Raw genomic sequence first — 16,593 nt, 5'->3', positions numbered from 1 at the left:
TTGCAGGGGTGGAGGAGTTTTTATATGAAGGGGGAGGTTAAGTTAAGACAGGAACAAAAAGAATGTGTTCCGCTAATTTCTGTGGGGCCAGATCAACAATAATAGGCTCAATTTCTTTATTACAAATTTTATAACTGCCTCCCTCCCATGTTCCCACCCATTCCCACTCGCAGATCCTGTCACGGCCCAGTCTTGCCCGTGGTCTCAACCCACTACTGCTTCAGTAATGAATGTGGCAAACATTGCTGGAAAAGCCTAATATTTTCTCCAGTAGGAGCAGTGTGTAATTAGTACCTGACTAGTGCAAATTCAATGTGACTGCTCACTGCAGAGAGCCTAGGGGATTGAACATCATACGCATATCTCTAACGAACTTGCTTGACCTTTTCTCTCTCTTTTTTTTCTCTCTTTTTTTCCCCCTCCTCGTACTTTTATTATTGGATGGTCTTCATTGAATACAAGTGTATCGAATAGGTGTGACAAGCAGGTGAACATAGTGAGAGTAGGGGGTGGGGTGGGGGGGGGGTCTTGTGCGTGCCACCCATGTCAAAGCCTCCCCTGTTTCAATATGAGCATGCATTGTTCATTTGGGCATCAGGATACCGTGCATCTAGGAAATAATTACCCTGTACCCTGCTGGGTTTATATTATTGTTCATCTCCTTTAATGGCTCCTCGTTCATTCTCTTTGAATCCCGAACAGGACGTAATGCTCAAAATCAAGAACTGGGTAGCGGATGAAAGGAAACATGTCCGCTACTGTCGCGATTGGACTAAGAAAGAGGTAAGGCTTTGATGTCACACTCAAATGTATTAATGCCATTTATCAGGCTCATCTTTTCATGTCAGACTTCTGCTTTTGAGCAAAACGCTTTAATATGCAAATCCCTTAATGTGCATGCTGTCTTTTTGGGGGTATTTCTGTATTGCTTTGTCCGGCCTGATATTGATCTAAACGCTTTATAGATGCTCCCTGCAGAGTCCAGACCAGATTCTAATTTGATTTGGCTTCACTTTTTTACTCCACGTCCTCCTCAAAGGCTACTTTGGAAAGTTTGGGTCCTCAGTTCTTCCCCCCCTCCCCTTCTCTCTCTCTCTGTCACAGATCGAAGTGTTGAACAAATACTTGTTTTTGACATCCAAGCCAATGATTTACCTCATTAACCTCTCAGAGAAAGACTACATCAGAAGAAAGAACAAATGGTAAGTAAGTGCTCAGAAATAGGGTGGAACCCCACTGACTTGACAACCATGGACAACCTTCCCCTTTTACAAATGTGTATTTACTTACACCATGGACAACCATGGCCCTTCCCCTTTTACAAATGTGTATTTACTTACACCATGGACAACCATGGACCTTCCCCTTTTACAAATGTGTATTTACTTACACCATGGACAACCATGGACCTTCCCCTTTTACAAATGTGTATTTACTTACACCACGGACAACCATTCCCCTTTTACAAATGTGTATTTACTTACACTATGGACAACCATGGCCCTTCCCCTTTTACAAACATGTATTTACTTACACCATGGACAACCATGGACCTTCCCCTTTTACAAACATGTATTTACTTACACCATGGACAACCATGGACCTTCCCCTTTTACAAATGTGTATTTACTTACACCATGGACAACCATGGACCTTCCCCTTTTACAAATGTGTATTTACTTACACCACGGACAACCATGGACCTTCCCCTTTTACAAATGTGTATTTACTTACAGCATGGACAAACATGGACCTTCCCCTTTTACAAATGTGTATTTACTTACACCATGGACAACCATTCCCCTTTTACAAATGTGTATTTACTTACACCATGGACAACCATTCCCCTTTTACAAATGTGTATTTACTTACAGCATGGACAAACATGGACCTTCCCCTTTTACAAATGTGTATTTACTTACACCACGGACAACCATTCCCCTTTTACAAATGTGTATTTACTTACACCATGGACAACCATTCCCCTTTTACAAATGTGTATTTACTTACAGCATGGACAAACATGGACCTTCCCCTTTTACAAATGTGTATTTACTTACACCATGGACAACCATGAACTTTCCCCTTTTACAAATGTGTATTTACTTACACCATGGACAACCATAGACCTTCCCCCTTTACGAATGTGTCTTTACTTATTAAATGTTGACTCCCTTACCTCTCTCATCCAGAACCATGAAATGATAGTTCATATTATCTGTTTATTTTATACCAAAACTTCCATTGTTAATTTCCAATATTCGCTAACAATTTGTTTTAGAACGCAGAGGGGGGCTCTGACAGGTAACTGGAGATAGATAGTTATGAGCTGTGATGCAGTGATAAAAAAATAGGTGTGTTAACACTGATCACCGATCGCAGTGAGTAAAATAACGCTTCCTATACTTTCAACGCATTTTTTACCACAAAAGGTGGATAAACAAAATAAAAAGGCCCGTAAACGGCCATTACGTGCATTTACACTCCAATACACCACTGGTTACAAGTGATGTTAGATAGGCCTACTGTACAGTACTCAAAGTAGTCCTGTTGTGAAGCTTCCTCATTCTCCACATGCTAAAGTGATCCCTCTGTCACTGTGGAGTAAGTTTGTCTACTACTACAGTACCCACGCTGCTCTACTGGCTCCACACAATAAGATAGTGACTCTGTGACAGGACATGTTTGGGGGGTGGTACTCAGCCCCCTCTGACACTCCAGTCACAGCCAGCCCTGCAAAACCAAAGCAGCCCCCAAACTCTGCACTTCATTAAGTACTCTAAAACCATATGGTTTCCATTTTCTATCAGAAAATGCTCTTTTCCATGTGATATCAAAGAGGGGAAAGGCTTCAAATGACAACAAAAAAATAAACATTCATAGACTCGAAACCCAAAAAGTAATTAACGTCGTATGAAGAGAGCCAATAAATCATAAGCAGGGTGCTCCTTAAATAGTGTGACGTCTACAATTGTTTTTCTCAAAATGTTTGGTTTTGTCTGAAGAGTTCACTGTTTACAGATGTTGTTTGCTCTTCATCGAAAAATGTCTTACTGGGTTGACTCTCTATGTCCAAATACGTATTTTACATGGAATTCAAGTGAGACATCTGCAACCCCAAAATTTGTGAGGCTATATCACCTACTGCAATGTATTTACTTCCTATTGAACAGGTCAGAAGGTTGTATATGTAATCAGGGGTATGGTACTATTTGACTTGTCATCTTAAGCCCGGCCTGACTTATCTCTGTCCCATAAACTCTAAGATGCGACCTTATTCTATATGAAATGGTGTCAGAGTGTTTCCAAATGTATTTGTTCAGGTCTGGTAAACAGTGGCTCGATGTCCCATTCATTCACCTGAGTTACATGGGCCAAACTGTATAGCTGTGGGCTGTGGCAGAAGGCTAGTGCAGCCAGAGTGGTGATAAGAGAGGACTTTTCCACATGACCACCTTTGGGAGAGTGGAGTTGTGATCTGGCGACATAGAGAGCAGGGATAACAAAGTGGACAACATCCATTACAGGTGAAAGGGATACTTGTCTTATCTACGTTACAGACACATACTGTCAATAACCAGTAACTTGTGGATTGGTATCACACTTTTTCAATTGCCCTCTAGGATTTGGTGTCAAACAGTTTGCCTCTGCGTCTGTTTTTCTCTGTTTTGCTTGGCAGCTGCGTTCGATTAGGAGGGAAGTTGTTTACCTGATGACTGTTGGTTCAAATGTTCCTGACACGAAAGAAGGTCTGTCTGTCTGATAGCGGGAGGAGGGAACGTTGCGTCAGAAACGCATAAATCAGATGATTCATGACGTGCGGAACATCAGTCATGGGCAGGAAGTCTTTTTTCATGTTACCTGTGTTTTTTTTAACTGTGAGAAAGGCAATAAATCTCGGGAGTTTTCAAATGGGCAAGCGGTAGTGCGGCGGTGTCCTGAGGGCTGAGCGTGAAACAATGCAGACATCAAAGTGTTTATGTTTGACAAGTGATGAGTCACTTCCCTTGTCCAGAGTGGAGCCTACACCTGTATGGAGATGATTACAGGTAGATTCGGCTGCCCTTAAATGTACACTAAATGCTGCTCTCAGCCCTAATAGCAGGCAGTCTGCTGTGGAGACGCCAGACTGCCATTTGGCTGTCGCCAGACTCCTGTGTTTTTCCCCAGAACAGTTGAGATGATTATACGGTTAAGGACTATTCAAAGCAAACAGCAAGACAAATTGCAATCGCAGCTTTTAATGTGAGCAGACAAGAAAGAGGAACACAGCATAAGGCAAATAGACCAGTGTTGAGTTTTTTGTTCAGGACACTGAGGCCATTTGGCAAGCGTACAGCACTGTATTCATGTACATATTTTCAATGTTTGTTAATCACATATTCACTTTCAGGCTCTCTTCAGTTGGTTGTATGTTTCCATTATTTTGCCACAAACATACTTTTTAACGGCACACTTTCCATTTGAACGTCTTGTTTGATCACAATGGTCAGTCAGCGTGGCGAACGCAAAAGGCCTTGTGAGTGACAGACCTAGGCCTGCTGTTGTAATTGTGTGTGCTTACATCAGAGAATAGTTCCATGTTATATAACGTAGGGAAATAGCTCTACCAGACGATACTGATGTCCAGAAGAAAAAAAACGTCAATTTGCTCGACCACAATTACCCTATTTGGAGTGCAGGGTTGTGTAACCACTACATACCAACCTGACCCCATTTTAACAAGAATAAACAGTATTAGCTTTAGCATGAAGCCATCATTAATGGTGGGATCATAGAGGGACGAGAGGCTCCTTTCATCCTCAGGTTCTCTGCTGGAGACAGTATATCATTTACTGTAAAGGGAGGGCACGTGGGTATAATTCCATACAGTGCAGTGCGTGTGTATGAGAATGTGTACATGTGCATGTTTGAAGTCTGTTGCCGAGGCGACTCCATGCTCATTTGGATGTTGGCGTAATTGCGGTGTGGAGATCAAAGGCCGGCTGGCCGAGTGATGTTCCAGAGGAGCCTTTACCACGCGGCCCTCTCCTCTGTGGAGCGGGGGCTGCCTGCTGCTCGCGCCGCTCCCCTCTCCCCTCCAGCCATGCGCTGCCTCCTGCACATCCCCGCTCGTAAAAAATGATTAAGGCCGCATTTGTCATGTGTTTATGACTGAGAGGCATTGCGTGATAGGGAATGGCATCTACAAGAGTCTACCGAGAGGCTTTCTCCTCTTTCTTCGGCGTCAATAGGCTGCCCGGAACACTTTTGTCTGTACCACATAGTTTGTGTGTTAGAGAGGGTCATTACTCCTCCAATGATAATGTGGTGGTTTGTCTGCTGTTTGTGTGTTAGAGAGGGTCATTACTTCTTGGTTGATAATGTGGTAGTTTGTCAGCTGTTTGTGTGTTTTCACTTGTCAAAGCACAAGCTGGTAATTTAAAAGTTCCTGGTCTTTAATATTTCCTTTAGGGTTGATATTATTCGATATTTAATCCAATGTCCTTAGCAAGAAAAACAACTGCTGTCACATTTAGAGAGACAGCCTGTTTTGCTGAAGGGTGTGCTTTAAAGTAAATTGGACCTCTTAAGTAGGTGTTTCGACCTTTAAGAAAACTGGAAAGGGTGACCTCTCTGAGAGTACCGTGAGTGGGGAGAGGAATGGCCAGGCACTGAGGCTCCTCACAGGGGGCTTTTACATACAAGAGGTGAGTGAGTGAGTGTGTGTGTGCGTGCGTGCGTGCGTGCGTGCGTGCGTGCGTGTGTGTGTGTGCGCGCGCGTGCGTGCGTGTGTGCCTGTCGTATATGTCGTATATGTATTGCTATCTGTCTGCATATGTCCTGTGTCTCCAGACATGTCACTTTGTTTTTACTGAGTGTCTGTGCATTTCTCTCCTGGTATGGAAAGGAAACCAGCAGGTATGTTTGCTCAGTGAACTACCCCAGCTGGCCTGTAGGTGGTGCTTTGACAATTAAAGTAAAGGTACCCCTGCAGGGAGTCTTAGCAGGGTGGCGGTCTAGCCACGTTTAGTTTTAAGATCTTACATCTCCCTCAGTTTCTACAACCTACTCATCCATGTTTTGTTGAGGTCTTCTATTCATTAAGATTCCAGGATTTACTTTATTTGTAGTTTTATTTTGTTGCAGAGTAATGATAACTGTATATTTTCTTTAATGTCAGATGATTTGTTAGTGAACTGTCAAGCGAGCATGTCTTGTTCCCCATTACATTTTGAGGCCACCTGGACAAACTGACTGAGGGAAAGTACTGTTGTGATCTTTTCAGAATCGTTACATGAAAGCGGTGGCAGCAGCCCACTTCTGCTACTCCAAACCATAATTCCCATAAACAGAATTGAAAGTTAGTAAGTGCAACACCACTGGCTCCATCCAAATTTTTAGGAACTGCTGTCTAGGCCACGGTTTGCCTTTCAAAGTGATGTGGGAGATATATGATCAGTGGGTCCCCTTTCATTCTGTGTACAGCCGTCCACTTCTCTCCCCTCTCCCCTCTTCCCTCTTCCCTCTCCCCTTGTGTACTGTGGGATCCTGAAAACACTTTCCCATGGTAGGAAAGACATTCCCTGCTGCCCACACTAACTCCTAATGGAAGCCTTCAGTTAGGCTTTGTAATGAGTGTGAACGACTGGAGAGGCTATGAGAGGAGTAAAACATAACCAGATGGTGTCTCATAAAATCCTGCAGGATCAGTTCACTTGGCTTTGTTTTTGACCGTCCCTGGTCTGTTTCTCCTTCAACGTCAGCAAAACCAAGGAGCTGATCTTGTACTACAGGAAAGGGGGGGGGGCAGCACGCCCATATTGACATCGATGGGGCTGCAGTGGAGAGGGTAAAAAGCCTAAAGTTCCTCGGCTTGCACATCACAGGACCTGACACGAACCAATCACGCCAACGACAGCGCCTCTTCAACTTCGGGCAACGGAATAAATTTGTCACGGGCCCTCAGATCCTCAAGAAGTTCTAGAGCTGCACCACCAAGAGCGTCTTGAACGGCTGCATCACCGCCTGGTACGGAAACTGCACCGCCCTCAACCCAGGCCGTCAGACTGCTGAACAGCTCACGCTAGATGTCTCCCTGTACAGACCTGCACTTTAGAGACATTTGCACCTTAGAGACCATCTGCACTTTAGAGACTATTTGCAATCTCCAAACATCCAACCCTTACACACAAACAAACACACACACACACACACACACACACACACACACACACACACACACACGCACGCACGCACGCACGCACGCACGCACGCACACACACACACACACACACACACACACACACACACACATAAACAAACACACACAAGCACTCCCATGCACACACATACACACATACACATACAGTCAACGCTGCTGTCCTATTATATACTATTCATTCAAATGCATGACCAAGACACCACCCACTTTGTGCTCCCCTCACGAGGCACAGGAGGCTCCTGAGGGGAGGACGGCTCATAATAATGCCTAGAACTAAGTGAATGGAATGGTATCAAACACCTGGAAACCATGTGTTTGATGTTTTTGATACTGTTCCATTCATTCCGTTTCAGCCATTACTATGGGCCGGTCCTCCCCAATTCCAGCCGCCTGTGGCGCCATGTCATATTGTCTTTATTATTGATTATTGTACTGCAACACAAGCATTTAGCTGCACTTTTTTAAACCTGCTGGAAACTGTACGTGACGAATACAATTTGATTTGAACACGTCACACACTGTGTCACACTGTTGTTCACCATGTTGGACAAGTACAAGACATTGGGTAGCCTGGTTGTCTTTGTTGTGGTCTGGTGGGGTCTGGTGGGGCTTGGTGAGGCAGACAGAGACAGCTCTGTTCTGTTGTTGTTATCACTAATGAGATCCTGACGGTGAGTGTCACAGCCTTCCGTCCTGGCCGTAGGAACAAAGCCGACACTCGTTTGTTCTCCGTTGACCTCACAAGACAGCGACTAGTTCCTCAAAACATCCCTCTTGTGTGATAAAGATGGGGACAATGCCAACTGTGTATGTACTTGACCAGAGAGATCGGTTCAGGTTAGATCTTGACCAGAGAGATCGGTTCAGGTTAGATCTTGACCAGAGAGATCGGTTCAGGTTAGATCTTGACCAGAGAGATTGGTTCAGGTTAGATCTTGACCAGAGAGATCGGTTCAGGTTAGATCTTGACCAGAGAGATCGGTTCAGGTTAGATCTTGACCAGAGAGATCGGTTCAGGTTAGATCTTGACCAGAAAGATCAGTTCAGGTTAGATCTTGATCAGAGAGATCAGTTCAGGTTAGATATTGATCAGAGGTCCCATTTAGCTGATTAAAGCTTTCTTACCTCTTGCGCTTGACACTCTCAAAGGGCACATAATGATTGATCCATTGCTACTTTTTGTCATACTTTTTGTGTTACATTTGCAGTGACAACACTGTGTTACTAGATCAACTGCAGTGACAACACTGTGTTACTTTATCAACTGCAGTGACAACACTGTTACTAGATCAACTTCAGTGAAAACACAGTTACTAAATCAACTGCAGTGACAACACTGTGTTACTAGATCAACTGCAGTGAAAACACTGTTGCTAAATCAACTGCAGTGACAACACTGTGTTACTAGATCAACTGCAGTGACAACACTGTTACTAGATCAACTGCAGTGACAACACTGTGTTACTAGATCAACTGCAGTAGCAACACTGTTACTAAATCAACTGCAGTGACAACACTGTGTTACTGGAGCATCTGTAGTGAAAAAAATGTTGCTAAATCAACTGCAGTGATAACACTGTGTTACTAGATCAACTGCAGTGACAACACTGTGTTACTAGATCAACTGTAGTGGCAACACAGTTACTAGATCAACAGCATTGACAATCAACTGCAGTGACAACACTGTGTTACTAGATCAACTGCAGTGAAAACACTGTTGCTAAATCAACTGCAGTGACAACACTGTGTTACTAGATCAACTGCAGTGACAACACTGTTACTAGATCAACTGCAGTGACAACACTGTGTTACTTTATCAACTGCAGTGACAACACTGTTACTAGATCAACAGCAGTGACAACAATGTTACCAGATCAACTGCAGTGACAAAATCTAATCAAATCAAAATCGAATTTATTTGTATAGCCCTTCTTACATCAGCTGATATCTCAAAGTGCTGTACAGAAAACAAGCCTAAAACCCCAAACAGCAAGCAATGCAGGTGTAGAAGAAACACTGTGGTACTGGATCAACTGCAGTGACAACACTGTGTTACTAGAGCAACTGCAGTGGCAACACAGTTACTAGATCAACTGCAGTGACACCACTGTGTTACTGGAGCAACTGCAGTGACAACACTTGTTACTAGATCAACTGCAGTGAAAACACAGTGTTACTAGATCAACTGCAGTGACAACACTGTGTTACTAGATCAACTGCAGTGGCAACACAGTTACTAAATCAGCTGTAGTGAAAACACTGTTACTAAATCAACTGCAGTGACAACAATGTGTTACTTTATCAATTGCATGGACAACACTGTGTTACTAGAGCAACTGCAGTGACAACACTGTAACTAGATCAACTGCAGTGACAACACTGTTACTAGATCAACTGTAGTGGCAACACAGTTACTAGATCAACTGCATTGACAACAATGTTACCAGATCAACTCTAGTGACAACACTGTGTTATTAGATCAACTGCAGTGACAACACTGTGTTACTAGATCAACTGCAGTGGCAACACAGTTACTAGATCAACTGTGTGACAGCACTGTTACTAAATCAACTGCAGTGACAACACTGTGTTACTAGATAAACAGCAGTGACAACACTTGTTACTAGATCAACTGCAGTGAAAACACTGTGTTACTAGATCAACTGCAGTGGCAACACAGTTACTAGATCAACTGCGTGACAGCACTGTTACTAAATTAACTGTAGTGAAAACACTGTGTTACTAGATCAACTGCAGTAGCAACACTGTTACTAGATCAACTGCAGTGACAACACTGTGTTACTGGAGCATCTGTAGTGAAAAAAATGTTGCTAAATCAACTGCAGTGACAACACTGTGTTACTAGATCAACTGCAGTGACAACACTGTGTTACTAGATCAACTGTAGTGGCAACACAGTTACTAGATCAACAGCATTGACAACAATGTTACCAGATCAACTGCAGTGACAACAATGTTACCAGATCAATTGCAGTGACAACACTGTGTTACTAGAGCAACTGCAGTGAAAACACTGTTGCTAAATCAACTGCAGTGACAACACTGTGTTACTAGATCAACTGCAGTGACAACACTGTGTTACTAGATCAACTGTAGTGGCAACACAGTTACTAGATCAACTGCATTGACAAAAATGTTACCAGATCAACTCTAGTGACAACACTGTGTTACTAGAGCAACTGCAGTGACACCACAGTTACTAGATCAACTGCAGTGACAGCAATGTTACTAGATCAACTGCATTGACAACAATGTTACCAGATCAATTGCAGTGACAACACTGTGTTACTAGAGCAACTGCAGTGACAACACTGTGTTACTAGAGCAACTGCAGTGACACAACAGTTACTAGATCAACTGCAGTGACAGCAATGTTACTAGATTAATTGCAGTGACAACAATGTTACCATATCAACTCTAGTGACAACAATGTGAGACTAGAGCAACTGCAGTGACAACACTGTGTTACTGGAGCAACTGCAGTGACAACACTGTTAATAAATCAACTGCAGTGACAACACTGTTACTAGATCAACTGCAGTGACACCACAGTTACTAGATCAACTGCAGTGACAACACTGTGTTACTAGATCAACTGCAGTGGCAACACAGTTACTAGATAAACTGCAGTGACAACACTGTGTTACTGGAGCGACTGCACTGACAACACTGTTAATAAATCAACTGCAGTGACAACACTGTTACTAGATCAACTGCAGTGACAACAATGTTACCAGATCAACTGCAGTGACAACACTGTGTTACTAGATCAACTGCAGTGGCAACACATTTACTAGATCAACTGCAGTGACAACACTGTGTTACTAGTGCAACTGCAGTGACAACACTGTTACTAGATCAACTGCAGTGACAACACTGTTACTAGATCAACTGCAGTGACAGTACTGTTACTAGATCAACTTCTGTGACAACACTGTTACCAGATCAACTGCAGTGACAGCACTGTGTTACTAGATCAACTGCAGTGACAACACTCTTACTAGATCAACTGCAGGGACAACACTGTGTTACTAGTGCAACTGCAGTGACAACACTGTTACCAGATCAACTTCTGTGACAACAATGTTACTAGATCAACTTCTGTGACAACAATGTTACCAGATCAACTGCAGTGACAACACTGTGTTACTAGATCAACTGCAGTGACAACACTGTTACCAGATCAACTGCAGTGACAGCACTGTGTTACTAGATCAACTGCAGTGACAACACTGTTACTAGATCAACTGCAGGGACAACACTGTGTTACTAGTGCAACTGCAGTGACAACACTGTTACCAGATCAACTTCTGTGACAACAATGTTACTAGATCAACTTCTGTGACAACAATGTTACTAGATCAACTGCAGTGACAACACTGTTACCAGATCAACTGCAGTGACAACACTGTGTTACTAGTGCAACTGCAGTGACAACACTGTTACTAGATCAACTGCAGTGACAACACTGTTACTAGATCAACTGCAGTGACAGTACTGTTACTAGATCAACTTCTGTGACAACACTGTTACCAGATCAACTGCAGTGACAGCACTGTGTTACTAGATCAACTGCAGTGACAACACTCTTACTAGATCAACTGCAGGGACAACACTGTGTTACTAGTGCAACTGCAGTGACAACACTGTTACCAGATCAACTTCTGTGACAACAATGTTACTAGATCAACTTCTGTGACAACAATGTTACCAGATCAACTGCAGTGACAACACTGTGTTACTAGATCAACTGCAGTGACAACACTGTTACCAGATCAACTGCAGTGACAGCACTGTGTTACTAGATCAACTGCAGTGACAACACTGTTACTAGATCAACTGCAGGGACAACACTGTGTTACTAGTGCAACTGCAGTGACAACACTGTTACCAGATCAACTTCTGTGACAACAATGTTACTAGATCAACTTCTGTGACAACAATGTTACTAGATCAACTGCAGTGACAACACTGTGTTACTAGATCAACTGCAGTGACAACACTGTTACCAGATCAACTGCAGTGACAGCACTGTGTTACTAGATCAACTGCAGTGACAACACTGTTACCAGATCAACTGCAGTGACAGCACTGTGTTACTAGATCAACTGCAGTGACAACACTGTTACCAGATCAACTGCAGTGACAGCACTGTGTTACTAGATCAACTGCAGTGACAACACTGTTACTAGATCAACTGCAGTGACAACACTGTGTTACTAGTGCAACTGCAGTGACAACACTGTTACTAGATCAACTGCAGTGACAACACTGTTACTAGATCAACTGCAGTGACAGTACTGTTACTAGATCAACTTCTGTGACAACAATGTTACCAGATCAACTGCAGTGACAACACTGTGTTACTAGATCAACTGCAGTAACAACACTGTTACCAGATCACCTGCAGTGACAGCACTCTTACTAGATCAACTGCAGGGACAACACTGTGTTACTAGTGCAACTGCAGGGACAACACTGTTACCAGATCAACTTCTGTGACAACAATGTTACTAGATCAACTTCTGTGACAACAATGTTACCAGATCAACTGCAGTGACAACACTGTGTTACTAGATCAACTGCAGTGACAACACTGTTACCATATCAACTGCAGTGACAGCACTGTGTTACTAGATCAACTGCAGTGACAACACTGTTACTAGATCAACTGCAGGGACAACACTGTGTTACTAGTGCAACTGCAGTGACAACACTGTTACCAGATCAACTTCTGTGACAACAATGTTACTAGATCAACTTCTGTGACAACAATGTTACCAGATCAACTGCAGTGACAACAATGTTACCAGATCAACTCTAGTGACAACACTGTGTTACTAGAGCAACTGCAGTGTTAACACTGTGTTACTAGATCAACTGCAGTGACAACACTGTTACCAGATCAACTGCAGTGACAGCACTGTGTTACTAGATCAACTGCAGTGACAACACTGTTACCAGATCAACTGCAGTGACAGCACTGTGTTACTAGATCAACTGCGGTGACAGCACTGTGTTACTAGATCAACTGCAGTGACAACACTGGATTTGGTTTGAATTATCTCACCTGTCAGCATATTATTCATTATCACAGCCCTATTCAGATGGTAAGTTAAGGTCCTTTTCATTTAATAAAAATTGCAATTTCTGTTGGAACACAATATGCTAAGCTCTTCTAAAGCATTCATACAGGAGCACATTGCCTGTCCCAGAAGCAGCTCTGTGATGGGAAAAAATAAGCCCTTGGAAGCCTTCTTTCTGAGATTGAGAGCATAAGATTCTCCATGTGTTTTAAGTCAAGCTAATGATATATTTTGATGGCAGGTTGTGTTGTTTATTATCTTTGTGATAAGGGCTATAACAAAACACACATGTCACAGCAAGTGTCCTGCAGCCTGCCAGCTTTAATGAGATAAATAAATGAATTTAGTGTTGCCACATACAGCTCCTGAAAGCTTGTTATCAGAGTGATTGTTGAACTGTTATGAATGGAAAAAGGATACAGGAGGGAAGAAGAGGGGGGGGGGGGGGCATGATTGGCTGATGTTGCATATGTCCTTGATTACCTTCTCTCTGCTTTTATTCTAATAAGTGGCATTCTTTGTACTCCCTTGGACGGCTAGACAGTCTGACACAAGATGAGAATAAATATTGCATGTGGTACACATTAAGCTGTCATCCAGGAAGAGAGAAGGAGATATGGAGAAATCCACCGCGCCCCATTCTGCTGCCTGTGCTACACTTTGCCTGCTCTTGTCACAATTGTCACATTTTGATGACCTTCTCCCCCTTCGTTTTCTTGCTCGCAGTCAATTGCAATGAATGACAGCCCTGCTGCCCTGTATAGAGAATAATTTGAGGTGATGTAGTATGTATGTACTCCTGGGGGTTACTGTTTGAATTTCTGATCGTATTCTTTATTTTTTTACTCCCGTACAAATTGCAGTAAGCTAGGCTGTAGCTATTCTACTGTAGTGCCACCTCTGTCATTTAAAGGATGAGATTTAAAGGAAGTGTCATTTCTATGAAGCCATATTCACTATTGATTTTGTGTATGTATATTTTCAAGGAATTGTTTTTCAAGAGAGAAAGTTATTAGCGAAGAAAGTTATAATCAAAAGCCTGTTAGCATGCCCTTGTTGTGCCTTGTGAGAAAAGAGATGCAAGAGGATGCTGTTAATTAAGCCTCTTCCCATTGTGCCGGTGCCGCTCTGTTTCCCTCTGCTGTGACTGCTTTGAAGAGGGAAACAAGTTGACAATATTGGCTGTGATGTGAGGAAAGCAGTAAGAGAGGCTGAGGCTCTGCTGGCTGCCTGGCTCTCAGGGTTGTCTGTGGCCACGGGGAGCAGAGAGCATTTGCACTCGTGTCCTCACAGGAGCGCACCACTGGGAGGATGAAAAGCGTCCCACAGAGCCCCTGACTTCCCAGCCTCAAATGGCACCATAAGCTCATACCTCTCATTCCCCCCCCCCCCCCCCTCGAGGGAGGCGCGGGGGCTGGGAGCTGGTCGAGATGCTGTGTGCTCCGGAGCGTTCAGCTGGGACTGAGAAACAGAGAGTGTGGGGGGGGGGGGGGGGGGGATAAAGCCTCTGGGTTATGATTTGATGAGTTGGTGCATTGCATGCAAGCCAGCGACAGCAGACAGATGGGGAATCCTTAAGTTGCCTGTGTGTGTGTGTGCATGCGTGTGTGTGTGTGTGCATGTGTGTGCGTGTGCAATATCCAGGTTCAAGTGCTGAGGAGCTTTGTTTGGCTGTGTGTCTGTCCACCTGTGGTTGGGTCAGTAATGAAGTAATGGAGAGGGAGAGGCTGTTAGAGGATTACTCCTCAGGCCTGTCAGCATTCAATTGCATCTGAAAGACAGATGCTGGGTCCCTTTGTCCCCACCTTTTACAGGCTTACCTGACTAAGCAGTGATAATGAAGCCGGTCCGTATGAATGCAGGGCAGACACAGGCCCAGGTCACAGGCTCAGGTAGCTGCATCTGTACTTTAGGATCTCCCATTGTCTCCCCCTCCCAAGTCCTTTAAGCAGATCAAAGCTGTGACAAAGCCCAGGGCAGCCCCAGGCATGCGGAAACACAGGAATTATTCCCCCTTCAGTATTCTCTCACAGAACAAGACAAATAGACATGGCACTGAGAGACCCCCTGTGGGATGTGTTCATCCAAGCCTACTCTGTGCTGGAAGCTCTTTTGTTTTTAGTAGGTTGTCATTACTTTACCATAGGTTATTCCGTTGAGTAGACTTATTGTAATTGCTGCAGGCGTCTATTGCGGAGCTGATAACGTATAGTAGTGTGTATGAAGGTATTGTAAGCTTATAGCAAAATATAATATGTAGGCTACGCACAGAAAAGCTATTTGGGCATCGAAAAACGGAATGTTTAGGATTTGGTTGTTTTGAATATGAGATCTAAACAACATAACCACATAAAAGGACATACAGTAATATGTAGGCATATACCAAAATGTCTCCTCTTTCTGTTCAAGCAAATGCATAATGTGCCTAAAAATACAGTGTATATTAGATTGAACGGAGATTGAAATAAATACATTATTTACAAATGCAAATGGTAGGAGGAGTCCGGTTTTAAAGAAAATACTGATATATCATATTTGCCTTTAAAATGTGTATTTTTGAGACTAAATGAGACTAACAGGAATAGCAGCATGAGCATGACTTGTTCCCCAGTCTTGTTGGAGTCTTTTAAGCCGGTGAGTGATTAGCAGAAATAATGTCCCTGTCACCCTTAATCACATTAAAACGTGGTCAACATTTCATTTTTCCTACTTGATATGCAAAACTTTCCACTAGATTTGCAGCGAAGGCGATTGAAATTCCATTATAAAAAGAATAAAAATTTCAGGCATCATTTGTTCAAAGGCGATCAGGACCAGAAAGTGCTGAATCTTTCTATTAGCAGGGCTGTGAGAGATGGCACTCTATACTGAGGCATAATGGGACAGTGACAAGACACACACACACACACAAAAACACACACAAATACACACACAAAAACACAATCTTTTCTTTCTGTCTCTTTTTCTCTCCCCCAAAAATCTATTGTAACTACTTTGATATTTTGGCATCTTTGACAGTGGCCACCCGACTTTTACAAACGACACATTTGAACTCTCAATTGCTTGTTAAGGATTTTTTTTTTTTACTTTGAAGTAACCTTGGATATGCATTATTGGGTAGAGTTGTATACTAAAACTCAAACATTTGAACAATGTAATATACACTGAAAAAATATATAAATGCAACATGCAACAATATCAAAGATTTTTTTAGGTACAGTTCATACTAGGAAATTAGTCAGTTAAAATCAATTTATTAGGCCCTAATCTATGAATTTCACG

The 16,593-nt window shown here is 42.9% G+C and overlaps 1 protein-coding gene across 5 annotated transcripts in view; it reads left to right on the top strand.

Moving 5' to 3' along the window:
- LOC139538500 (obg-like ATPase 1) overlaps nucleotides 1-16,593 on the top strand; it is a 71,412-nt gene that overhangs the window by 34,405 nt on the left and 20,414 nt on the right. For 4 of the 5 annotated variants that reach the window (XR_011667746.1, XM_071340620.1, XM_071340621.1 and 1 more), the window contains 2 exons: nucleotides 703-783; nucleotides 1,105-1,202. Coding sequence is in view for 4 of the 5 variants with exons in the window: in XM_071340620.1 (XP_071196721.1) it covers nucleotides 703-783; nucleotides 1,105-1,202 (179 nt within the window). In the remaining variant the exon portion in view is untranslated. Of the gene's footprint in view, nucleotides 1-702; nucleotides 784-1,104; nucleotides 1,203-16,593 lie in introns of those variants that run through there. The other variant, XM_071340624.1, reaches the window with a different exon arrangement.

The sequence above is a fragment of the Salvelinus alpinus genome, chromosome 14 (genome assembly GCF_045679555.1).
Source record: "Salvelinus alpinus chromosome 14, SLU_Salpinus.1, whole genome shotgun sequence".
Lineage (NCBI taxonomy): Eukaryota > Metazoa > Chordata > Actinopteri > Salmoniformes > Salmonidae > Salvelinus > Salvelinus alpinus.
Note: the sequence above shows the minus strand (reverse complement) of the source record. Positions and strands in the feature narration are given on the sequence as shown.